General features: G+C 43.2%; 1 protein-coding gene across 7 annotated transcripts in view; it reads left to right on the forward strand.

The window, feature by feature from the left end:
- Nucleotides 1-27,387, forward strand: part of AKT3 (AKT serine/threonine kinase 3) — a 221,104-nt gene that overhangs the window by 12,962 nt on the left and 180,755 nt on the right. For 6 of the 7 annotated variants that reach the window (XM_077344810.1, XM_077344802.1, XM_077344821.1 and 3 more), the window contains exons 2-3: nucleotides 1,478-1,580; nucleotides 9,464-9,600. In XM_077344810.1, the coding sequence (XP_077200925.1) occupies nucleotides 9,555-9,600 (46 nt within the window). In that variant the 5' untranslated portion in view covers nucleotides 1,478-1,580; nucleotides 9,464-9,554. The remainder of the gene's footprint in view (nucleotides 1-1,477; nucleotides 1,581-9,463; nucleotides 9,601-27,387) is intronic. The other variant, XM_077344775.1, reaches the window with a different exon arrangement.

Below are 27,387 nucleotides of genomic sequence, written 5' to 3' on the forward strand. Positions count from 1 at the left end.
GGGAATTAATGGTTGCGAGTAGGATATGATTGGTTCCACCCAATATCCATAAACTGATAAATATCAGCAAGAGGTTTGCAGGATTTGACTTGCCACAGGCTTTGGCAGTTGTGGAAACCTGTTGTTTAAATGGGGCAAAATACCAGGACCTGAATGTCATTGTGGTGCAGCTCGCCAAACTATTTTCCGTCTGTCTGAGGAATGTGATGTGACAGAGCTCTTTGAACTTGCCCCAGCTGGGATTCACTGGATTGGAAATTTACATATTAGTATTTAGGGTGGTAAGGGACTGTGTGGGTGACAAAGTGGGTGTAAAAACACTTTTTTTTAACCAAACCTCTTTTTTTTTTGTATACTTGTCCCCCACTTCTTTCAGAGGAACTATTAACAAAGGCAATAGCCCCACAAGGAAGTCATTCTAAATTATTTCAAATTAAATAATAGAGTTAGAGGAAGGTTTTATCTTGTGATTATAATATTTCTGAGGATAAGTATATTATTGCTGGATCCTAACAGGAAATTAGGTGCTATCTAAAGACTATCTTTGAGCAAAAACTCTCTGTGAGCAAGCTTGCTCTTAGAAACAAGATGAATGCTACACTGGCAATCTGTAATCTCTGATTGGTTCCCCCACTGTATATTCTACACTTAAAAGGTAGCCACTGGGGTGTGTGTAGATTGCTGCGCTGAAGAGATGGATTTAACACTTCCCTCCTCTGTTTCCCTATTAAAACTGTTGTATTCCTGTTATATTACAGCTGTTCTACAATATTTACTTTTCAACAATCAGATATGTACTTTACTACTTTAGGGATATGAAATGCATCATATATGGATTACCTAATGCATAACATATTATTGTTTGCTATATTTATGAAATTTGAAAGCATAAATACCTCAGAAAGGTGGACTACAAATAATTACAAATATATTTAGTATTGCAGCATGGATTACCACGACTAGCCTGGCTGAATCTAAGAAAGCCAATAAGCTGAAATAAACTCACCCTCTTCCACGATATATGCTCTGCCATCCAGCTTAATCTCTGTATTATCAGAATTAAATTTCAGCTCTATGAGCATGGCAGAGAGACAGTGACCTAGAACAGAGACTATTGTTTCTTTCTCTTTAGAATTATACAGCTAGGTGTGGTCAGTCTGTTGATATATTCCATTCTTAAAGCACTGGCTGATCTCATTGATGGTCTTACATAGATTCTCAAAAGCATTGGGGATAATACTGGACCTTGTGGAACATTACATGTTTAAATCTCATGCTACAGACTTGACTACAACCTTTTAAATCAGTCTTACTGAAAGAATTAAATCACTCAAGGGCTCACCGGTTTGTTTCTTTTCCCCATTCCTGGTCAACAGTGTTGAAAGTTTCTAAGAGATGAAGGAGCACTGACAAGAATTTCCCTTGTGGATTGATAGAGGATGGTCACCAGAGTAACCAAACTATCTCTGTTCCATAGCCAGGTCTGAAACCAGACTGAAAAGGATCAAGGACAGATGAATGCAACAGAAGACTGTACAGGTTCTCTGCCACCAACCTTTCAGTTATCTTCATCATGAAAGGTAAGTTTGAAACTGACCTATATCAAGAGAGGACTTTATAAATAGGAACTGAATAACAGTTCCATCAAATCCCCCTCATTTTATCCATGTGATATCTTATAATGATAAAGGTCTGGTCTAAATATGTTGGCCATTGTTATACTCAGGATACTAAGCTAAAACTATCCATAAAAAATGCTTCTAGTATGTGGTCTGTTCCCAGACTGAGGTGTAGTTCAGCATATAGTTGAGAAATTTTACCAGCAAAGATGGTGCATTTTATAGTCATTTAAAAAAATAATAATTTTGATTCTCCATGCAGGGATTGTCAGGTTCCAGATTATTCTAAATCATTGAGCAGGGTGCAATGTCCATTGATGCTACTGCCATAATGAGTAAAGTGAACTTCCATAGTTAGAGGCAGTAAACCTCTGAAACACAGTGCTAGGAGGTAGTATTGGGGGATCCTTGCCCTGTATACCTTGTTCATTGGTCTTCGAGGTAATTGGTTTGTCACTGTATGAAATGGTGCTGGACTAGATGGATCTCAGGCAAGGATGTTTACATTCTGGAAAGGCAGCATAGACATTCTGTAAATAAAAATAATTCACAACACCATGAGCTCTATGGAAAATAGGCACGCTAAAAACGTAATATGGAAGAGTTCGTTTTATATTCCACTTTTTACTACCTGAAGGAATTTCAAAGTGGCCTACAATTGGCTTTCTCTCTCCACAACAGACACCCTGTGAGGTAGATGGGGCTAAGAGAGCTCTGACAGAACTGCTCTGTGAGAACAGCTCTATCAGGACTGTGACTAGCCCAAAGCCACTGAGCTGGCAGCATGTGGAGGAGTGGGTAATCAAACTTGGCTCTCCAGATTAGAGACCACTGCTCTTAACCACTACATCAGCTGACTATCAAAAAAGGAGAAAACTATTGTACCACAAGGCATCTAATCCTATCTCAGGAAAAATCAAAGGTATAAAGTATCAGTGCTACCATAAACAAAAGCGTGTTTAATTATTTGGACTTAATCTAACCCATTCCATATAGTTAGCATTATCCAGAAACAGTAACCTGCAATTGCTGCTTCCCTGAGTTGGCAGCAAAGAATATGTACACTACAAGTAAGATCCTGCTGTTTAACTGCTTCTAGCGCCCTGATTATTAAAAAAGTCAGTGCCTGACTCAGTTTAACAGATTATAGTAAAGGCGATTCACAGTGCTCAAAATTATACATCCTTTCAGCAGTCAATGAAGAGTAAAAAATTAAAAACAGTGATTAAAATCCTACTTTGTGTCCTCATTAGGGAGAAAGACCAATGGGGAAAGAACGTCAGAAAAAGAGAAAGCAAACAATGGAAAATCCCATGGCCAAGAGCAAGCAAGAGAAAACTTTTTCAGTCTTCCAAAGATGGAAACTTTTGGGGAAAGGCTGTCAACCCTGGGTTGAGAAATTACCAGAGATCTGGGATAGAACCTAGGAAGGACAGAGTTTGAGGAGGGGAAGGAACGCAAGAGGAGTATGATCCCATTCAGCCCACTTTTTGAGGCTGTTGTTTTCTTTGGGAAGCTAAGCAGGGTTGATCTGATCAGCACTGGGATGGGAGACCACCAAGGAAGTCCAGGGTCGCTACTACTCAGAGACAGGCAGTGGCAAGCCAACTTGGAATGTCTCTTGTTAGGAAGATACAGCTGCATCAGGAAGAGTCAGACTGCTGCCCTCCTATAGTCTCCAAATTCCTCACTGCCCCCTGAATCCTTCCACCGCCTCTGGGGTATGTGTGTGCATACTGTTCCCTTTGAGAACCCCTACTATAAACTATACTGTATATACAATAGTTCACAGCAACTTTCTGAATCATTTCATTACATTACACCTGTATTGCCTATGTAAAATCTCGCTACCTAAATAAATTCTGTTTTGCATAGTTTATGAAATGGCAGGAGCCTTCCAAACCTCATCAGGCAGGCCATTACATAAGGTGGGGGCCACAACAGAAAATGCATTTGTAAAGGCAGTTGGTTGATTTTGCCCATTTATAGGGTGATACCATTAAAAAAAACATACTCAGATTAGCAAAGCTGCCATGGGTCTTGCACATATGAGGGACCAAGTTAATGAACAAATTTGTATGTGATAACCAGTATCTTGACTTGAGCCTGGTAACTGATCAGGAATCAGTGGAGTGACTGCAGAATGGGAGTCCTCCTCTTTCTTGTTCATCTCTCATAGCAAGTGCTCTAAGAGATTATTCAGAATTCATGGGGAGTTGACATGTATGAAGGGCTACAGATCACTCATCCTATTACCCTAAGCAGTGAAAAAATTGTCCTGGTGCTGCCTAAGGTAGTGGAACTGTCAAGTAAAATCAGACTGCTTACCTGTAACCATTGCTCTTCAAATGTTCACACTGATGGGTTCTGCTTCTGCACAGAAGGTGATCTCAGAAACTTTTACAGCTATAAGATTTGTGGTGTGAAGATACACTGCACATGCTCAGAGGGGAGGATCTATGCCTGTCCCACTCAGTTCTGTCCATGTTTTTTTATATATATAATTATTGGCACGCTGGCTCGGGGCAGTTCACAACAATGTGAAATATCTGACATTTAATTATTAAAATATTTAAAACAATTAATAAAGTGCATTTCAGTTCCATTATACGCCAGCACTTGAACTGTACTTGCAGATCCTGTTCCTGTTCCAGGGGAAGGCTTATGTGGGCTCTCATAGGAGGGGACCAGCTCAGTGTTAGACTACTGTTCATTGGTCTCAACCAAATGATAGGCAGAAGAGCTCTGTCTTGAAGGTCCTTCTGAACTGTCCAAGCTCCTGAAGGGCCCATAGCTCATTCCACCAGGTTGGGGCCAGGACTGAAAAGGCCCTGGCCCTGGTTAAGGCCAAATGTACATCTCAGGAGCCAGGGACACAGCCTTAAAAGTTACTGGGGAAAGTACAGAATGTATGAATGAGCAATGCCGACTTGAAGAACAATGGTTCATTTTCAGCCTTGTTGTGCAGCCCCACATTGGGAGCACATAACACTTCACAAAGGTTGTGGGCTGTGCCCATGTAACCAATCAGGGATTGAGATCTCTTTTGCAAAAGCATAGAGCCTTCTACAAACCTGGCAAGAGTGTTTTAGGCCAAGGAGGTGGTGGTTTGTATGCCAACTGGTAGCAAAGTTCAGTAGTTTGTGAAATCTAGCAGCTAAATTTTTGAGAAGACATAGTCATCTCTTATGACCACTAACATATGCTGTAAAGACTTAGACATGGAAAAATGCAGTTGATATAAAAGGTCAGTGTCCTTCAGTCATTGAGGGAATTTAAAGTCCTTTACTTTCTTCATCATTCATGGGGGAATGGAAAAAGGTAGGTAAGAGCATAACTTGTATATAAAATGTAATATAACTTTAGACAGGAAAGAGATGTGACCTTGTTCTGGTGGCAATCAAGGAAGGGTGGATCACCAGTAATGCTGTTAGTTGAGGCTCGGTGTGCAGAACACAGAGCTAGCAGAAAGGCTATCTTACAAGAGAGTCTTAAATCACAAGTAGCCAGTAGTGTGAATGGCTTCTTGACCAGCTGCATAAGGACCCACTGTGAGACTGCTGGATCAATAGGAGAGTACATCCAAACCAGTACTCAAACTGATAAAGTGAGAGAAAATGGATTCACTCCTGATAAACAAGCTGGAGGGAGATATGAGAGCAGGATAATTAATAAAGTCGACAGTTCATTGGAATGTATTCAATTTAGATTCCTGGGTAAAATTTTCAATATGCTTAATTGTGTACCATATATTGCTCTGTGTTTAGAAGCTGGACAAAGGTTATTTGCAACCAAAGCATGGCTTATAACCATTAAATAATGACTACAATAGCATTTTAATCCTCATATTTCTAGTTTTATTTTCCAAATACTCATGGAATCCAAGTCTTCCAGTTGCATAGTCTATACTGAACACAAAATTAAAACTTTGGGTTTCTGTCTGGATGTGATGTATATGCTATCAACAGCAGATGTGTTTTTGATATAGATTTTTAGATATCGAATATCAAAAGCAATCTTAAAACAGGACAAGTACAATCTTAAAACAGGACAATAAAATATCAATTTGTCCTGCTCAGACTTCATGAGTACATCCAGAATTAACCTTAAAATAAACGTGTTCCTTGGCTTATCATATAGTGGACATTTAAAAACGTAATGGGTGAGATTCTCAATTTCCAGGTTTCCACACTTGGATTTTGGAATGCTTGAGAATCGGGTATGAACTAAATCATGTCCCTGATGAATATACGGTAGAAGTGACAAATAGATTTAAGGAATTAGATCTGGCTAGACAGAGTGCCTTAAGAACTATGGACAGAGGTTCGCAACAGACTGCTGAAGAGCAGTCTGACTATGCGCTTTCCATAGGATCCTCATGAGGACCCAGACAGCAGTAGTTTCCAGATCAAGGTCAGGGGAAGTCTCATGTAGATTGAGTTATAGGAGTCTAGCCTGAAGGTGACCATTGCATGGATCACTGTGGCTATGTGTTCTGGATCCAGATAGGTCACTAGTAGCTTTGCCTGGTATAGATGGAAGAATGCCTGCCAAGTTACCCTTGTGATCTTCACTTCCGTAGTAAGGGAGGTGTTGAAGCTCACTTTCATGGTCCGGATAGTGTATGCTGCTTTCATCTGTGCCCCATCCAGAGGACCTTTGTCTTCAAGGGATTTTGCTTCACACAGCTTTGTTGGAGCCACTCTGTCATCCTCCCAGACACCTGGCCAAGGATTCAGGTAGGGTGTTCAACTAACTGCTCATGAACAGATAGAGCTGAGTGTTGTCCACATACTGGTGACACCCTATCCCATATCCCCAAACAAGCTGTGCTAGAGGGTACATGAAGATGTTGAATAATAACGAGGAAAAAATTGGGCCATGTGGTGCTCCACTGAAGTTTTCAGCGGCATGACTGCTCTTCCCCAATAACAACTCTCTGTTGACCTGGAGAAAAGAGACAAACCTTTGCAAAGCTGGCTCCTATATCCCTGTGTTAGTGAGGCAGTGGGACAGAAGCTTATGATCTACTACACTGAATGCTGCCATAAGATCTAATAGTATGTGCAGTGACCATCTGCCATGGCTTAGCTACCTTTGGAGATCAATCTGTCAGAGCGTCCAGTGCCATCTCCACCCTATGACCAGGTCAGAAACCAGACCGGAATGGGTCCAGAACTGAAGCTTCATCTAGATATGTTTTTAATTGGTTCACTGCCATCTGCTCAGCCACCTTCCACAGAAATGCTACATGTGAGATGGGGTGGTAGCTGATAGCATCCTGTGAATCCAATGATGATTTCTTCAACAGGGGCCAAACCACTGCCTCCTTTAGGCTCCCTGGGAATGTCCCTGAAGCCAGAGACAGGCTTATTAAGTGCAGCAGAGACCTCATCCTCTCTTTGCCTGTTTTTGGAAGCCATGAGGGATAGGGGTCTAGGTGGGCAAGTGGTCATCCTCATTGAAATTAACAACCTATTCACCTTGACTTGTGACTAGAAACAAATTAGAAGTCAGTGTAGATGGGCAAGACTGAGATGATATGTTCCCATTGGCCTGCTACAGTTAACATCCTGGCTGCAACATTCTATACCAATTGCAGCATTGAAACACCTTTCAGGAGCAGACCTATAAAGCACATTGCAGTAATCTAATCTAGATGTAACCAGTCCATGTAACACTATGGCCAGATCTTTCCTGTCCTAGAAAAGGCAACAGTAGGCCTGAATGCACATGGACTACAGACCTGTCCCTTTAAGAAGAGTGTACCTTCCTTCTGGAATGGATGGCATCTTAGATCCTGGGTCAGATGTTCCATTCACTAGTTGCTCTTTTATCTTGCTGGCAGTAGGCTTCAGTTTATTAGCCAGCATCCACTCCAAAGCTGCCTACAGACATCAGTTCAGGGTGTCTGCAGCCTCCCAGTGGTGAGATGGAAGTAGGAGAAAGAGCCAGATATCATTCATGTATTGGTAACAGCCCAGCTGAAATCTCCAGGTGACCTTACCCAATACATTCATGTAGACACTAAAAAGCATTGGGAACAAAAAGAACAGTCTAGGACCCCACAGGCCAGAGGCCAAGAGGCTAAGCGGCAGTGCCCTAGCATCACTTTGGCCTATTATGCACAGCCGCTGAAACGGCGGAATGGAGAACGCAGAGGAGGAAGAACTGAAGCAAACCGCTTACACACTGGACGGAATGCAATGGCAGCAAAACCCAGAGTATCCGATTATGCACGCGGCTAATCTGGAGCCGCTTCTGGTTGCGCCCTGGTCCTGGGAAGCTCCACTTTCTACCACATCTCGCGAATGCGGCTTTTTCAGCGGCATACGTTGACTCTGTTGCTGCCTGCAGTGTGCATAATTGGTGATTATAGCCGCAATTCCACCCCGAATGCGGACCTTCCACTCCGTGCATAATGGGCCTTTCTGAAAAATACTCTCTAGGTAGGACTGCAAGTTCTACAGAATGGTGCCTCTCAATCCCAGTCTGGGATGCACGTTTGAGTTGCTGGCGTGCTGGCGGCTGCACCTGCCTCTTCCCTTCCTTCTCGCTGTGGGGGGGGGGGGGGAGGCAGGCGCAGCTGGCAGCGGCCCTGTACCGTGGGGACTGGGGGTTGATAACCCCCGCTCTAGCACAAATCCCCTGGAGTGGCCAAAACTATTTCAGTTCGACAACCAGGTCTAGACCCACATTGGAAAGGATCTCTAAAACAGTTCCCTGGTCTCCTCCAGAAATGATTGAAGTTATCCAGCTACCATCTGTTCAGTTTCCTTGCTCAAGAATGGAACATTTGAATGTAATTCCTGAGTCCTGGGTGTAAACTGCACAGAGCTTTTATTCCAATCCCAGGTCGATTCAGTCACTGCCCTCTACAAAGAATGCGATTTCCATTTGGATTTGGGGCGATTTAAATTTTCCTTCTGCAGCAAGAAGGATTGATCTGCAGTGACCCTACCTTTATTGTGCAATATCTTGGAGTGCTTTTAATTCTCAATATAGTTTAAAACCTGGATTGGGAAACCAAGCTCCATGGTAGAGAACCTCTGATAGGCCACACCTGGTCATGTGACACGCTTGCCTTAAAGGAGAAGCCCCTAATTTCTCTCAACTTCTGTCGGTCCTGGATTTTTCTTCCGTCCTCTGCCTTTTTCGATCTTCTGCCTCACCCTCCAAGAAAAGAAAGAGGCTCCCTGCCTGGATCCTCTCCCCCCCTTCAAGAAAAGAAAGAAAGAGGCTTGGCTCCCCCCCCCTTCTGAACTACCCTAACCACGTGCAGAAGACTTTCCTGTTTCAATGGGGGGTGGGGAAGAGGAAGACCCGAATTCAAAGCGATTTGAATTCAACGGGATTGACAATGGAATAAAGAAAGTAAGTGCAGACTTTGCCCTGGTTAGCCTTCTCGAGACATGGGTGTATCACAGCTTGTTTCAAAGCTGGGGCAACCATCCTGTCTCTCAAGGAATAATCAGCTATATCTCTAATCCAGTTTGCCAGCCCCCCCCCCCCTTTAAGAGTGTTTTTTGAATCAGTTAAAAGGGTTTTACATTTTGTGGTTTTCACAGGAAACTGATTGTACTTGTGGATCAGTCCAGTTTTGCTCAGCAATCAAAGGTATGTGTGCAGCAATATATCTGTCATATTTATATACTGATTTCCTCAACATTGGCAAGTAATTCCAAGGCTCAGCTTAGTTTGTTGTTGAAACCTATGACAAAACTAAAGTATTCGTGTCCACATTACTTTTAATTTTTAAAATTAGTATTTTGAGAGTTGGGGAACTGAATGTCAGGGAAGAGAACACATGAAGAGAGGTAATTTTTGTTTATTTATGCTTGTAGGTTGATTTGTCTCTAGATTCTGAAGAGAACTGAAACCCTGATAACTGCAACATACTGTTTCTCTGAGTTGCCGGGTCAGTGTGAAGCCATCATGAGCGATGTTACAATTGTGAAAGAAGGTTGGGTTCAGAAAAGGGGTAAGTGTTAAATAAAACAAAATATATTCTACTTCAAGAATAAGAGCTTTAATTTTTTACTGTGATTTTGTTTTTTATCACTTTATAGAAGATAGAATATTAATAAGTAGCAAGAAGATTTTAATCTTGGAACTGTTTTATATACAGTATACTTAAGAAGAGAGCAGAGTGTTCAATGCTACATATATAAATAAGCACACTGAATTCTGTAACTGTATTCCTTCTTCTCAGTAACTTGCTACATAATAGCTACATAACTTGCTACATAACTTAATAGCGTGAATTGTCCAGTACATGTACAGTATTCAAAGTTTGTTCTGTTTTTTAGCCCATTTAAGTAAGTTCTGAAATAGGCCAGAGTGAGAGTTTTCTATAGTGTGCCTATAAAGAGAAAAGGGAATGGGAGCTAGAAATTCTCTTATGTTATTTTCTTGTCCATCATCTGATTATTATCATCAGTCTTTAAAAAAAAAACAGTTTCTCTAGGTATTGCAGGTATTTGAAACAATTAACATAGATTGTGGATTAGACCATGTTTCATTTCCAGTTTCTGTAAAATATAGGGTTAAACAAACATGTAATCATCCTTTTTTAAAACAAACAAACAACCTTCTTTTATTAATTATGTAATGGAAGAACTGAAATCTAGATTGGTTAACCTCTACGCTTTTGACAGATATTATAGTGCTGCTCGGTTGAATCCTAGATCTGCCACTGGAAGGTACTGACTTTCCTTTATTTCCCTCCCCCAGCAATCCCTTCTAACCCCAAGACAAATCATGGAGTTATGGGTACTAATGTACTAATAGCTGTGTGCCTTGGAAAGGATTGCTGTCGGAAAAAGAACAAAGGAATGTTGTGTAATCCTTGTGCCTGTGGATCACCAGATCCAACCCATTGTCACTGTGCAGAATGGAACTAACTAAAATGATGAGGAGTCCTGATAATTGAGAGCAGGAATTTCTTTTTGAAGATAAAAATAGCGATTTTTTTGTTGGCATTTCAACAGTCCCAGTGGAAAATATCTTGAAATATGAGCAAGTTGCTGCTTTTTAGTATTTCGAAGCAGATTGTGGTTTAAATATTTTTGGAAGTTAAATTAAAAGTTTGAAGCATTCAATTCATTTTACCAGTTCTCAGTGAAGTAGCTCACGCTGTCTAAAAGCAAACTGGATGAATCTGTGCCTGTCTGTAAGTTAGTAAACTAAGGACACCCAGAAATGACAGTGTTATGAGTAATTGAGGAACTCTTGAAGTGTGCAGAAAAGTACGTGTAAGACCCCCTCCCATTTGCCATCTGAAGCCACAGTATTTTTAGTGCAGCTGAGCACTAGTTAAGGGAAACAAAGGAGGTGAAATAAGCCTATCTGAGCATGTAGTATCCTGAAAGGGGAGATTGGAGTTAGGGGAATGTACACAATGAGCATGAATTCTCCAGCCCTAGTGTCTTTTCTACCAAACTAGGTAGCTAGGATTTGACCATCTCCAGGCTGAATAGATCTTGGCAGGGACTCCTGGCAGTAATTGCATTTGAAAAGGAAGTGCTTCCTATTTGTCCACCTCCCACTCTTTAGGTTCCTAGAATTTTATATGTTCCAGTATGTTGGAATATTAGGAATTTGGGATGCCATGAATTATGCATTCACAAATCCCAGTTTGCCTTTTCCCCCAAGCTCTGCTACATGCTTAGGGAGGGAGAAGTATTTATTTACTGATAAAAATGTATGCCACCTTTATGGGAAGCTGTCTGCAGCAGCTTAAAAAAATCAGCATTACCTTCCTCTCAGGATTGTTGTAGGGATAAAATGGAACAGAGAAGGATGTAATTCATGTTGACTGTGCACTGGGGAGAAAGTTAGAATATAAATGAAGTGAAAATAAATAAATCTTAAAACCTAGTATGTAAAACCCAGCATGAGCATAAATCTTAAAATGAATTTGACCGTTTTCAAGCTAAAAGTAGTTTTTAAATGGGGTTTAAAGATTCACTTCTTAATTAAAAATCTGAGTAAACAGAAAAGTTCTGGCTTGGCACCAGAAAGAGGGTTGCACAGTAGCCAGGGGGAGGCCATTCCATAGATGAGGGGCTAATCTCTATTTCTATATGACGCAATCGCCAAGCAGGCCCTCCGCCTGGGCCTGCCGCAGATCAGACCCTCAGTTGCCCCCGGCTCAGGGAACCCAGATACTTCCATTTTCCCTTAGCCCGCTGTGGGGGCCAACAGGTCTGGGTTCTCCCTACCCTATGGTGGCCCAGAGGGGGCAAAAAATGCCCCGGTTGGTTTCATGGTGCTTCATCACACCGCAGAGTGGACTGGGACATTTGTTTTTATTTTGCAGGAAGATGGGATTGTGTCCCATGCAGACCCATCTTCCTGCAAAATAACCCCCCTGTGGCTTCCCTCCTGAGTAGCGGAACCACGTTGCCACTGTATTGTTTACTGGGGAAACACATTTCAGCAGGACACCAGGTACCCTGCTGAAATGTGTCCCCTGCTAGGACACAGAAAGCTGTGGAGCATGCAGCTCTGCAGCAGTATACTGGCAGTGGCCAGTTGTGGCTGCTGCTGTGCAAAATCACCCATGGTGAGCCTGTTGAGAGAAGAGTTTATGAGGAAGCTCTTAGCTGCTGGACTGGACAATATGGGAGGAGGAAGTTCCTCATATACACTTACCTCATGCTGTTTAGAATGTTAAGGTTCAGAAACAGCATTTTGCATTGTGCTCAGAAACAATGAGAATCCAGAACACTACTTTTAGCATCAAAGTGCTATGGAGTGATCCTGCAATAAGGATTGGAGCTAAATGAGAAGATTCCTATTCATTTGGCTACAAACCTCAGATAACAGGACAAAATTGAGTCCAGTAGCACCTTTTAAGACCAACAAAGATTTATTCAAGGGTTTAACTTCTATGTGCATGGTTTTCTCTTGGTATCCTTCTGGCTTATCTGTTTCTTGATCTCATTGGGTGGGTACTTGAATTCCAAGAAGGTTTGTTGTAGATCCTTCAGATGGGAATCTCTGTGGGATTGGAGCAGATGTAGTTATAGCGTAGAGCCTGGCTTTATACAATGGATCGTTAGGTATGTTTTGGATGTTAGCTAGAGGCATGTTGTTTCTAGGCATCCATTGTTTGTTTTATAGTAGTGCCCAGAAAATGTATTTTTTATGTAGTTTGGTTCATTGTCGGGTTGATGGTAGGATGAAAGCCATTGTATGCTTGGTGGAAAGTGTCCAGGGCTTCTTTACCATGTGTCCAGATGATAAAAATGTCATCACTGAATAGCAGGTATAAGAGAGGTGTGGGTGGGTGAGCATTTAGGAAACATTGCTCCAGGTCTGCCATGAAGAAGTTGGCATATTGAGGGGCCATGTGGGTGCCCATGTCTGTACCATTGATCTGAAGGAGCAAGTTGTCACCAAATCTGAAGTTGTTATGGGTGAGAACAAAATGGCCGAGTCAGCTGTGGTGTTGTTAGAAATTGTTTTCCTAATGGCTTGTAATCCATCTTTGTGTGGGGACGTTAGTATACAGGGATTCCACACCCATGGTGGCTAAAATAGTATTGTCTGGAAGGTTTTTCAAGGATTGTATTTTCCTCAGAAAGTCTGTGGTATCACGAACGTAACTAGGAGCATCGATGGCATTGGTAGTTTGTTCTAAGATCCCATGCCATCAATGCTCCTAGTTATGTAGACACTGGTACTAGAGCTTACAACAAACCCAGATGCCAACTTTGCTGCCATAACACAATCACTGGACCTAACAACATCACCTACACCATCAAAGGCTTATTCAATTGCTCATCTTCTAACATTGTACATGCTATTAAATGCCAACAATGCCCCTCTCTCCTCTACATAGGGCAAATAAGTCAAATGCTCTGCCAAAGAGTTAATGGACATAAGTCTGACATCAGAAATCATAGGACTGAAAAACCTGTAGGGGAAAACTTCAACCTTCCAGGACATTCAATAAGGAACCTCAAAGTAGCTATTTTATTGCAAAGGAAATTCAAGAACAGACTAGAAAGGGAGATTGCAGAAAGGCAAGTCATTACAACACTCGAAACAATGGCATACCCTGGATTCAACAAGGACATAGGTTTTTTTATCACTATGCATGTTAATCTCCTTCAACTCTTATATCCACATTCTTTACAATCCTCTCTTATTATTTTATTTTATTTGGGACAGTGTGACTGTAGTGTGATGTTAGTAATATGTAATGTAATTTTGAATTTAACTTTCTGGTCTCAGGGCAAGATAACTTGCCAGCACGGCTTGTTACTTGCAGTGATGCATCCATATTTGGGTGGATATGGATGGGGCAAGCAACTAGTCTCTTTTAATTATTTCTTTTCACAACTGGGAAAGTGTCTGCCATTAATTACTAACATGGACAGTTTTATTTCTCCAAAGATTTTGTGAACTACAACTGAACTCAAAAGGATTAGCTGTTTTAGTAAAGAATTATCATATGGCATAAGTTGGCATAATTAGGATACTGTGACACAGCTACCCACTTGAATCTACTTTAGATAATAGGGTCACAGAAGTGTCATGCTAGACTTCTGCAGGGCCAAGTGAGCAGAAAGTTGGTAATATAAACCAGAATTGTGTCATTTCACTCAGTTGTATAATGTGCGTGGATGGGGATTTCTCATCCTTTTCTTCCTTGTGTGCCGCAAAGTCTATGAACCTCCTTGAATTCCAGCAATGCAGTCTCACACAGAATTAAGTCAGATATCAATGGAAGCTAAAGTTAGTTTCTTAGTAATTTCATATAGATTATTTTTTTGTAATGGAACATAATAAATGTATTAATGTCAGATTCAAGGATGGACTCTTCCATACCCTCAACATCCTTGAACAACCAAAGCAGCTGTGAATCATAGAATCATAGAGTTGGAAGGGGCCATACAGGCCATCTAGTCCAACCCCCTGCTCGACGCAGGATTAGCCCTAAGCATCCTAAAGCATCCAAGAAAAGTGTGTATCCAACCTTTGCTTGAAGACTTCCAGTGAGGGGGAGCTCACCACCTCCTTAGGCAGCCTATTCCACTGCTGAACTACTCTGACTGTGAAAAACTTTTTCCTGATATCTAGCCTATATCGTTGTACTTGAAGTTTAAACCCATTACTGCGTGTCCTCTCCTCTGCAGCCAACAGAAACAGCATCCTGCCCTCCTCCAAGTGACAACCTTTCAAATACTTAAAGAGGGCTATCATGTCCCCTCTCAACCTCCTTTTCTCCAGGCTGAACATGAAGTTAGAATGCCACTAGTGTTTTGCAAAGTGTCATTAGTACGACTGATCTAATGGGCCAGAAATTGTTTCTGTGTGCTTGATGCATAGAGTCTTCAAGTTAGGCTGAGAAACTGTGATCGGCCCAAAGTCACCAACAGCCATCTATGGAAGAGTGGGATTTCAAGCGTGAGTTTTCCAAATCCTATTCTGATACTCTAGCCACTATACTACGCTGGCACAAAAGATCATAATGCTTTTGGAAGGTAAACATACATATATAATGATGTGGATAGCAGATTTTGTTTCTGTAGCTCAGGCTTTCTCAGCCAAGATTTTGTGAAACTCTGGGGTTTCTTGAGGACCCTGGAAGGGTTTCCTGAATGGGTGGGAATTAATTATTTTTAAAATAAAAAAAAAAACATTTGTTAAACATTTATTGGGTGATGTGACCATATATGGTCATGTCAACTCTTCATGGCCAATGATGGGCCCGGAGTGGGTGGGCAAGAGAGGGGCCCCAGGTGGCCATGTAAACGACTATGATTCCCAATCATATTCTATACAATTGTGCCACTTCTGGGGGTTTTCATGCCTGAAGAATGTTTTAGGGGTTTCTCAATGGTAAAAAAGTTGAGAAAGGCTGATGTAGCTGATGAAATCAAATCTTACATAAATCAGTTTAGGGTCTTCATGTTTTTTAGTTTTTACTGTTATTTTTTTTTTCCCTTAAAATATCCAGGACTTCTTTTTTTGTGTAATAAAGAATGATTAACAGAATAAGAAACTTTGGTAAGCTTTTGCTACCAAAGATGGTTAAGTTTGTTAGGCAAACTTTGTTATCTCTTTCTGGAACTGTGTATCAAGGCAGTGTCCCAGCCTTTTTATCACCGGGGACCGGTCAATGCTTGACAATTTTACTGAGGCCTTGGGGGGGGGGTAGTCTTTTGCCGAGGGACATCACCGCCCCCACCTGAGCCCCTGCTCCACTTGCTTTCCCGCCAGTGCCTCTGACTTCCCACCGCATGCTGGGGGGTGCTGCCAGCAGCATCTGTGCCCCAGCCATGGCAGCCGCTGGAGAGCACCAAATATGAGCCGGCGGCAGAGTGGCAGGGCAGCCCCCGAGGCAGCAGCCGGGGAGGAGGACGACGAGGAGACTCGGCCCAGTACCAAATGATCCACAGACCGGTACCGGTCTCCAGATCGGGGGTTGGGGACCACTGTATCAAAGTGAGAGGGAGGCAGTGCTGGGGAGAGTCTTTTAGCATTTTTCACTAATCTGTGCTTGTGACTGAGACTCATATGGCAGTCCTACGAGCACTTTCCTGATAGCAGGCCTCATTTGGTAGATTTGAGTAGAATTCTGAGTAGATATTCGTGGGATGTTGCTGTGAGTTGTGATCTGGGAAGTCACCATCAAGTCTAATCTTAGCCATAAACTTTTATGGCCCTACCCAGGCCTCGATAAATGTCAGACAGTCAGCTGCATTATGGGGACAATAATGTTGTCTTATCTTATTAAGCTGTTGTCACAATTATTGTGCTAATATTTATTTATGTAATTGTTTATATATTTGGGAAGGCAGCGTTATATAGTCCAGTCTTGTCCAATCTTGGAAGCTAAGCAAGCTCAGTATCTGGAAGGAAGACCATCATGAAAGACTTTGTAGAAGAAAGCAATGGCAAACTACTTGTGCTTCTTGCTTGTCTTGAAGGTCACTTACTGTGGTTGTCAGAAGTCAACTGCAATTCGATGGAACTCAGATACACACATTTATTTGTAGAATTTCTGTTCTGCTGATTTAGGAAACCTGCCTGAGGTCACTTACAAAATAAAACATAATAAAAACATAATTATGGTTATTAAAACCCAGTATTCAAAAACACAGCTAGAGCACACAAAAAAAGGATAACACGGGTAACTTAAAATGGGTCTGAACAATTTCTCTGGCTAAAAACAGATTCTTCTGCTACATCATTTGCTCAGTTTCCTCCATCCACATTGCTCTGCGTCCGTCTGTCCAAGCGCATACTTGTCCTCAGTTCCGTCACCTCCACCAGGGCCTGGATCCTCCTGCGCCTACCCTCTGTGCTGCTTGCATTTTCCCTCTTGTCTCTCCACTTTTCCTGCTACCCTGCCCTTCCATCTGTCTTCCCTACTGGCCTTATCTGCCTCAAATGGTCATTTTTCCTCCTATGATGCGGGTGGATGTTGCTGGGGGTAGCAGAGGAGCATTCTCTGCACAAATATAGGCTGTGTCCCTGTCTTTGGGGGTAAATACCTGTTGTTATTTTTCTGCAAGCCTAGTATCAGGTTTGCAGAAATATGTCATTTCTGTCTTCATGTCTCCATCCATAGATTTAAGTATCTGCAGATGGGGTTAGATTGAGCATTAGAAGAATTGGTTTTTATATGCCACTTTTCTCTACTAGGGCTTATTCTGCACTTACTTTGTTTTTTTCCGTTGTTGATCCTGAATTGAGGTCGATTTGAACCTGAGTTTTCCTCCTTCCCCCCAAATTGAAATAAAGTGTTCTGCACTTGATTGGGGAAGCTCTGAGTGGGGAGGGGAACCAAGCGCCTCAGGAAACTCTTTCTTTTCCTGAATGTGTGTGTGGGGGGGGAGAGGATAGGAGACAGAAACCTGTCAGAGGAGGAGGAAGGGGAAATAAATCCAAGAGGCAATTATCTGCCGAGAGAAGTATGGGCTTCTGGAGCACAGTCACTTTAAAACGGTGCAGAAATAAGTCTTGGGAGGGAAGTCTTGCAACTGGGAACCAGGAAGTCTTTGAACTGATGCCTTGGCCAATCAGGGATGGCTGCCTTGCTACGTCAGTGTTGCAGGCACGTGGCAGGAAGTTAATCCGCAAAATACAAAACATCTATAGTTATACTGGGGATTTTAAAAGACAGGTCTTTAAATATAACAACTTATATCCACTCTAATATAAAGTACTAATTGTTTTTATATTGTAAGCTGCTTTGACCCCATATTTGTGGGGAAAGGGTTTTTTTATAAGTAGTTTAAATATTATCATACATGTGGAAATAGCTTTTTAGGAAAAATTGTAAACAGCAGTGATCTACCCTTCTTGCTTGGAATCCTAGAATGCATAGAATGTTTTATGTTAAGCTTGGAAACTCTGTTTTATTTTTGGTTTTCATTTTAAAGGAAACCATCCAGGACAGCCTGTATAGGGTGCAGCTATCAGTGGTGCACTCTGCCAGGAACCTGGGTGTGATCTTTGACACCTCCCTCTCTATGGAGGAACAGGTCACAAGAGTAGCAAGGCTAGTATTTTTCCACCTGCATCAAGTTGAGCTACTAACACCCTAACTGGCCCCAGAACACCTATCCACAGTAATCCATGTGATGGTCACCCCTAGACTGGACTTCTATAACTTGCTCTATTCAGGCCTACCTTTATCCCTTATCTAGAAACTCCCTGGTAGAGAATGCAGCAACCAGGGTCTTTACAGGAACATCTTGGAGAACCCACATTCAGCCTGTACTTCAACAGCTGCATTGGCTACTGATTGAATCCCAGATTAGGCTTAAGGTCTTCAAGGCCATATGTGTTCTGGGCCTAGTGTACCTGAGGGACCGCTTCTCTGCCAGTGCCTCTTAGAGTGCACTATGGTCAAAGAATTCCAACAATTCATCCCTGTCCCCCAAGGAAGCACATCTAGCCTCAACTGGAGCCGGGCCCCACTTGGTGGAATGAGGTCCCAGAAGAGATCAGGGCCCTGCAGGAACTAGCACAGATCTGCATGGCCTACAAAATAGAGCTCTTCCGCCAAGCTTTAATAGGGGCTAATGAGTCAGTACCATTGACTGGGCCCCCCCTAGAACCCTCCCCCACCAGATATGCCACCTGATACAACACAGGGTGACCAGGTCCAGGCACCACACCAAGTAACAGCTTTATATGGTTATATTGGTAACAGTTTAAATGTTTACAAGTTTTACACATTTACAAGTTAATGAGTTTAATGTATTGTACCAAAATTTAAATGGAGTTGTGAACTGTGAATTTATAATGTAAACTGCCCTGAGCCGCAAGAGAGGGCAGTATAAAAATGTAATAATAAATATTTAAAATAATATTTAAAAAGAGTCAAGAGCTTGCTGCTACATAGAAGTTATTGCAGAATCCTGTAGATTTTAGTAGTATTTGTTCTTAGGTTATTAGGATAAATACTATGCTGATTTCCCTGGATCACCATCCTGACATTCTCTATATCTCATTTCATGAAGTTTTATATCACTACTGAGGCAAAGTTTTTTCTCAGGCACATTTCCCCATAATATACAGACCATCACATCAATGTTTATAGAATTACTTCCTGGACATTGAGATATATGTGTTTGTGGTGTAAATATTTCAGAACTTTCGCATTTATAAGCTATTTCCTAGAACTGTTACACACTGGCCGTCAGAAGATTTTTGGTGGAAAATACACCAAAAATATGAAAAATACTGAATTTTCCCCCTCATGTGCATCTGTCATACCCTTATCCATTGTTCCTCTTAATATTTGTGAAACAGCCCTGGGGGTGGAGAGTGTCCTGGCTGTCCGAGATGGAATAGGGCCAATCAGGGTGCGGCCAGCGAAGCTGCACCTGATTAGCCCTCCTTCTCCAGCTCCCACCCTCCTTCCCTGGACACTAGCCACTTTGCTCTCATACACCTTAGAGAGACACAGAGAGCCTTGCCAAACCGCAAATGACCCCTGATTACTTGCTATGGCTCCTGCTGCGAGGGAGAGAGAGACAGACAGAGACAAACTGCAAACAAGCCCCAAACTGCAAATGACCCTTGCTTCCCTGAAGGAGCCCTTCTTACCTCCTATGGCTCCTGCTGTGAGAGGGAAACCCAGGGTTCCCTGGGTCCTAGTGCCCATTGTATTCCTGGTTGCAATGGGCTTTCTTGCTAGTTCTTGAATAGATCTGTTTCTTGTATCTAAATATTCATGCCAAGAATGAATTTGTTAGTATAAATTGATATTGATTTTTAAAATTTATTTGATTTATGTTTCGATTTATATCTTGACGCTCTGACTTGACACTCGTGGCAAATCAGAGTCTAAAAATCATCTTACATCCCTCCCCCCGTTAAAAGCCTAAAATCCAACCCCTATTAAAACCTGGTTAAATCCACTGCAGGCAGCAACCAGACTCCCACCCCTGTCCTCACAGATTAATTCACACATCTCCAGTGGGTGCCAAGGCAACTAGATGTTCTGGCTAACTCAGGGAGGAGCCCAGATCTTACTTGCCTGGCCCTCAACCAAAGACCTGGCAGAAGAGCTCTGATTTTCAAGCCTTGCACAGAACTGAGACAATTCCATCAGGGTCCACCAGGAGCTCGTTCCACCAAGTAGGGGCCAGGAACAGGCACCCCTTCCTCAGGAAAGGGATCTTTCAAGGGACATAAGGAGGTAGGTGGTTCCAGAGAGATGTGGGGCCCAGACTATGGATGGCCTTAAAGGATAATACCAAACCCTTGAACTTGATATGCGCTGCAACTGGGAACCAATGCAGCTGTTTTAGCACAGGTTGGAGATGGCCTCTCCAAGGTGTACTAGCTGCAATTTTTGTGTCAGGGAAAGGGTAGGCCAGCATACAGTGAGTTACAGAAGACCAGTCTGGAGGTGACGATTGCATGGAAAACTGTGGCAAAGCAATCTGAGGACAGATAGGGTGCTAGTAGCCTCGATTGGCGCAGGTGGAAGAACACTGTGTGGGCTACTCCTGTGACCTGGGCCTTCATAGAAAGGGAGGCAACCAGGATCATACCAAGATTCCTGGTCAGGGGTGAGATGTTGAGTTCCACCCCAGCCAATGCCTGACCTGCCGTCTTCTTGCCTAGCCACAGGACCTCTGTTTTGGAGAGTTTGAGATTCAGGTGACTACTCTAGCCATCTAGCTACAGCTTCGAAATACTTGGCAAATGTATCTGGGGGGAGTCTGGGCACCCATCCCTTAGGAGATAGAGCTGAGTGTCATCCACTTATTGGTGACAGCCCATAACTCTGGAACAGTTGGGCCAGGGGGTACATGAAGATGTTGAATAGTGTGGGGGAGAGAACCTCTCCCTGTGGAACACCACATGGGAGTTGATAGGGAGGATGGATGCCAGACCCTAGAGTTCCGCCCGACCTCTAGGATTTTTTGTGAATCCTGGAGTTCAGGGACCACGTTTCTGCCCCCCCCCCATTTTTGTGGTGAACAGCTGGACACCTTTCTCTTTCTAGGGGAAGCTGGATGAAAAAATGGAAGACCATGGAAAACGAGAGCAGAGAGAGAGTTGGAGCTAGAGGCCCGCTTTATTGGAGATGAGCTGTGGACTTGTATATGGAGCCCTGGTGGTGGGGAATACTGAGCTGGGTACTGAGACTGGTGGGAGCCGTGACTAGGCCAGGCTGTGATGTGGCTACAGGAATTCTGTGACACTCCCTCTCCCCGCGCTATAATGCCCCCCAAGCAGAAGAGTCTCCCCTCATGGGAGAACAAAAGCTACCTTTTTGCTGGTCAGTAGAGAGAAGAAGAAGAAGAAGAGTTGGTTCTTATATGCCGCTTTTCCCTACCCGAAGGAGGCTCAAAGCGGCTTACAGTCGCCTTCCCATTCCTCCCATTCCAGAGTCAGCTGGAATGAAAATCACACTGACTGTTTGCGGGCGTGAGAGGCCAGCAGTGCGCTGTTTATTCTCCTGTAGCCCACTGTAGCAGGGCGTGGCTGTGCCAGGGGGTGGGGCTGTACTGGGGACTCAGAGCATGTGGAGGTGTCAGACATCCAGAGGAGCGAGGAGAATGATTTGTGGATGTTGGCATCTGCAGGGGGAACATCAGGGCCAGGTGCTTCGGATTGGGGGTAGAAGTAGAATGGTTCAGGCACCCCCTTGCACATTGCGACGGCTGAAGATTTGCTGGAGGATCCTCTCAACCAGATGAACTATTTTCCAGTGGAGGAGGGTGGAGTTTTCCCCTCCGGAGTCTGTCTTAGCTTGGTTGGAGAATGTGGACACTGTGCGGTGATTGCCATCTGCTGGCGTTTGATGGAACTGCAGAGGAGATTTCCCCCACTCTTTTCTTCCTGCTTCTCTGGATTGCTGAGCTTTGGGCTTAGCTTTTGATCTTAGAGAATTAGTGGCCCCTTATTACATTGCAGGGGGAGAATAGAGTGAGGGGAAATAGAGTGAGGGTACCCCAGTTAGGATCCGGTGTGTGAGTGGGGTTGAGCCTTTGATTTCAGGTGGGATCCAACTTGATCCCCTTGGCCCCAGTTAGTTAGGTCTTACTAGTTAGTGAAGGGAGGGTGAGGGGTGGGGTGGGTGGCTAAGGAGATGGTGTTGGGTGGGAAGAGGGTTGTGAGATTTAGGGTAGTAGTTTTGTTATTTGGTATAGATATTGCTAGTTAACGGGGTAAGTAGTGACCAGGCTGAGGGTTAGAGAAATTGCTAGTTAACAGTGTCAGTAATATTAGTGACCAGTCATACAGTGCATCCTCCTATCTGTGATCAGTTAATGCCAACTACTACTGTAGACCCTGTGGGAGGCATATATCGCTGATGGGGTCATCACAGAGAGGGATGGGAGTGGGGACTTGGGGCGGGGCCCTTGGAAAATACCAACAATTCTGGGACAAGGGAGGTATAGCGGTGGGGAGAGGTTCACTCACTGTACCCCTGGATGCTCTGTAGGGCCTGCTGGAGGTGTCGGCTGCCTGGGTATTGCAGATCCCCAGACTTATGATTCTGGGGGACTTCAATGTTTGTGCGAACTTGCCATCCCTAGGACTTTGCCCAGACCTGGTGCTGGCCATGGCGAAACTGGGGTTCTTGAAATTTGTTGCTGGCACCACCCATCTGCCTAGCCACACCCAGGATTTGATCTTTGGCACAGGGATAGTGGTAGATTTGGTGACAAATAACGTTGTTCCAAGGACAGACCACCATGCCCTGACGGTTTGATTAAGGATACTACCCCTTCCCAGATAAGTATTGCCACCACCCCTTTTTTGGAGCCATGAGTGATGGACCAAGTACGTAAATGAAGACAGTTCTTTCAGGGTGACTATCTCATCCTCTTGCGTTTAGGTCTCAGTCATGGACACCATGTCTGCCCTGCAAAATAGTCTTGAAGGGTGGAGGACTTGAACTGGCATTGCATGAGATCAGTGATGGCTCCCCCTCCCCCCCAGCCTTCACCCTCACCATCCTAGGAATGGGATGGAGGTTAGAAGGGCAGCGTGTCTAGACCCTAGCTGTGAGATCCTGATGGCCATGGGCCTATCAGACCTCTATATCTCTCTGCACTTCTCTTGTCAAATCTCCTCCCACCACCATATCTCCCTTGGCCCAAAATTGTTGTGATCCCCTACCCCACTAGGGCTTCTCCTCTGAGTTCCCCCTGCTTTGGCACCCTCCCTGCTAAAGAACTAGCCATATTCCCAACTGTACTCTGGCTAGCCCTAGTTAGCTAAATGCCCTAATCAGCCCACCCCTTTCCAAACCACCCCATCCACAATAAATTCTGCTCCCTCCGTAACCTAAGTAATACAGAACTAAAATACCCCCAATCCCAAGGGGATGAGCTTCAGATCCCTCTCAATTGAGAGGCACTCCCAGCATCAGTCCCCAAGGGAAACCAGCCCTAGGATTACTAACTACTATCCTGACCCAGATCCCCTCAATTGGTTAATAGGGAATTTAGAGTCCAGATCAGTTGCTGTTCCTGCAGGATGCCACCAGATATCGCCTTCTTCAGCACCTCCCAGCCACCGAGCAGTTCATTGTTCTCCACAGAGGAGAGGACCCACTTTATGGAGACCCTCCACTTCTCATTTCTTCTCTGTGTCTCCAGAGACTGCCGCAGGCCACCAGTAGTTGGTCAGTGCTGCTGAGGCATCTCTCCAACTCAGGTCAGTATCCCAAAGGCCAAAAATAGCACTGATGACAAACGGGGACAAGATTTTCCTGCTGCGGAGGGTTTTTTGGTGGTGAGGTTCTCGTGCGCAGGCATTTCCAGTGGGAAACAGGGTTGCATTGCTCTACAGTTGATAAGTGTGAACTCAGACTCTTCAGTGTCCAAGGGGGGCCCCAAGGGAGTTGGTGGCAAGAGAGAATGTGCGGAGTCACAGTAAAGGGAACCATCACTGACAAGATAGTTCATCATCCACAGCACCGACATGCCTGTTCCGGCTTCCCAGTTCAGTGTTCTGCAGTGACAGCAGTGTCCCAGCAAGTACACTGTGTGCAGGCAGCTCCCTAGTCTGTCCTTCCGCTCATGCTCCCCCTCTCCTGTAGTTACCACTCACTGTTTAAGCTTCAGAAACAACAGGAGCACTCCATCGTCAATTTCAATTTTCCTTCCTTGTTTCCTTCCCAATTTCTTGTTCTCAAATCCTTTTGGCGAGCCTGTGCTATTCTTGGCTCAAATCAGACAGAGCGTCCAGAAGCTGCAACCACCGCTGCCATCTTTACTCAGTACTTTACAGTAGACCTTGACAAATCCCTGTCATCTGGACACCCATTTTCCACAATATTCCAAGTATATTGTCGAAAGATTGGATTTGGAGGTTGGATTATAATCTGCCAAGAGACAAATTGTTATGTGCTAAAATCCAGTAAATGATAGATCTGTGGTCCCCAAACTTTTGCAGGCTGCTGTCTACTTGGCTCCAGGGCCACATCCCTAGTACCTCTCCCCCCCCCTCCCATTTGAATACACATGTATTTCCTGGTGCTAGGTCTACTGCAAATTCAAAACATACTATATTGCCTATGCTGCTGTTTCTTCTTCTTCTTTTTGTACAGTGGCTATTTTTTTCTTTGGAAAAAATATGTTTGTAGAAGTAATTTGTAAACATCACTTTATTTCTTTTATTTTATTTTGAGATTTTTATACCACGCTCTTGTGTATGGTCACCACAGGGTGGTTCACAGCACTAAAAATGTATATCCTGGTCAGTAGCAAGCAGGAAAAATCTTTTCCAGCCTCTCAAAGATGGAGACTTTTGGAGAAGCATTGCCAACCGTGGGTTAAGAAATTCCTGGAGATCTGGTTGTTAGAGCCTGGGAAGGATAGAGTCTGAAGAGGGGAAGGAGCTCAGTAGGAATATGATCCCATCTAGCCCACCTGCTGAAGCTGTCATTTTGTTCAGGAAGCTAAGCAAGGTTGCCCCTGGTCAGCATTGGAATGGGTAGTCCAAGGAAGTCCAGGGTCACTACTACCCAAAGGCATGCATTGGGAAGCCACCTTGGAATGTCTCTAACTAGGAAAACATAGCTGCAGCAGGAGGAGTTAAGATTGCTGCCCTCCTACTGCCCTCAGATTCCTTACTGTACCCCCTGGTTCTTTCTACTATCCCCAGTGGGGTACTATCCATTTTGGGAACTCCTATGTTATGTGAATATTTTAGGATAAACACCACTTTCTTCTTTAACAGTCCAGAGGATTAGGAAAGCTTTTGTTAAAGTGTTTGTGATGCTTTAGATATGGGGAAAAACAGACAAAATTAGGATTGATTATACGCTAGAATCAGATTTTTTGAAACAATAGTGCAGGTTGGTAAGTCAGAATGTAATTAATATATTGAGAGTTTAAGGGGAGTTGAAAGCTTTAGCTATTGAAAAGATCTGAAAGAACTTGTTATTTATGAAGCAGAAGCTTTTTATTTTGGTGGATGAAGTGAGAAGTTCTTTACAACTAGATTTAATTGAAAGCTAATTGTAAGAAACACGTTTGTAAAGAAACAAGATTACTCTAATTACTTTAAGATATAAAACCTTACAAGAAATATTTATAGTTCAGGGTTCCAGCCTCAGAAGTTAATAGTGTCTTCCTTGAATAAAGCTTGAAAATAGGCCTAACTTAAATTAACTAATTGCTTACGTGAAGCAGCTAATGCAGTAAAAAATCCCTTAAATTGTCTAAAGATGGATTTACAAATGCTATAAATCAAATCTGTGATGAAGGGAAACTTCCTATAACATTATTTTCTGGAAATTTCTTGTGCATATATAACTGATGAACTGGCAATGGATTGTTACCTATTTATTATGCTGCTTAATTACACTTGTAAGTTGTAAACTTCTAGTCTAGCTGCTGAACTTAATTCCATAGTTTTTAGGTACACTAATAGTTATCAGATGGACCTTGTCGTGGATTGTAAAGGAAGATGTTTAGTCTGCTTATGTTAAGCTGCAATATTTAAAATGGACATTTATGGTTTGGGATGCAGAAAAGGCTTTTGATCGATTAGACAAACAATTTGTTTTAGCTTGTTTGAAAGCATATGGATGTGGACAGTATTTTCAAGAATGGACTGAGGTTATTTATATGTAGTCATGGGCAAACTTAAGCGTATCTGGCTCCTTATTAACTTCCTTCACCATGGCAAGAGCTTTATTCCAGGGATCTCCTTATCTCCATTGCTTTTTGCTTTTGCCTTTGACAATATTCCTAACAAAGAATCCATTGATCAGAGGAATTAAACAGGGTCCATGAGAGTATAAACTTGCATTAATTGCCAATTAAATTGCTATCTTTATGTTTGACATTAATCAGACTTGTAGGGTTATAAACATTAAATGGCCCTCAGTGAAGAATCCATCATGGACAACATCACTGAATGGATATTACTGTCAAGCGCTGACAAAACTCACAACCTAAACTTCTATAAGAAGAAAGCTTTAATTGGCAGCAGATCAGTTCACTTTAACATTCGAAGTCAAGTCTGTTCGATACAAGAACAGTAAGCACTTATCAATACTTTTCTCCCGCCCAAAACTTGAAGGTTCCCAAGTGAGGGGAATGCCCCTCACCCAGTGCCATCCCAGGCTTCCTGCCAAGGTGTTATACGATTACCTATCTTGCTCAGATGGAGAAGTAGGGTGTGTTGAGGGAGGGGGTCAGCAACATGAATGAAACCAGCATCCACGCCAGAGGGGAGCAAGCACCCTGGGGGCTCTAAGGAAGGGTTTTATAGAGCAATAGAATGACTAGATAGAGCAGTAAGGCTTTTTGAAATAAACAGGTCAAAGCAAAGATTGAAAGTATTGTGAAATAAGGGTTTATAGATCTTGAAGCAGTACTGAGAATGCATACTATCGAATGCACAATGATAAATGGGTGTGAAATGGGTTAAAAGAGCCACCTTGCTATAGTGGCTAGGAGTGCAGACTTCTGATCTGGTGAGCCAGGTTTGATTCCCTGCTCCTCCACATGCAGCCAATTGGTTGACCTTGGACTCGTCACAGCACTGATAAAGCTGTTCTGACCAAGCAGTAATATCAGGGCTCTCTCAGCCTTACCTACCTCACGGGGTGTCTGTTTTGTGGAGAGGAAAGGGAAGGCAATTGTAAGCCGCTTTGAGACTCATTTGGGTACAGAAAAGTGGCATATAAAAACCAACTCCTCCTCCTCCTTCTAACAGTGACTTGGATTCCACATGGCAATGAAATTTTGTGGTTTCCCTGTTGCTAGGGTGGCTGTAGCTCAAGTGCAACAGCAATGTGGCCTCCAATTTCCCT

Source organism: Paroedura picta, chromosome 1 (genome assembly GCF_049243985.1).
Source record: "Paroedura picta isolate Pp20150507F chromosome 1, Ppicta_v3.0, whole genome shotgun sequence".
In the NCBI taxonomy this organism is placed as follows: domain Eukaryota; kingdom Metazoa; phylum Chordata; class Lepidosauria; order Squamata; family Gekkonidae; genus Paroedura; species Paroedura picta.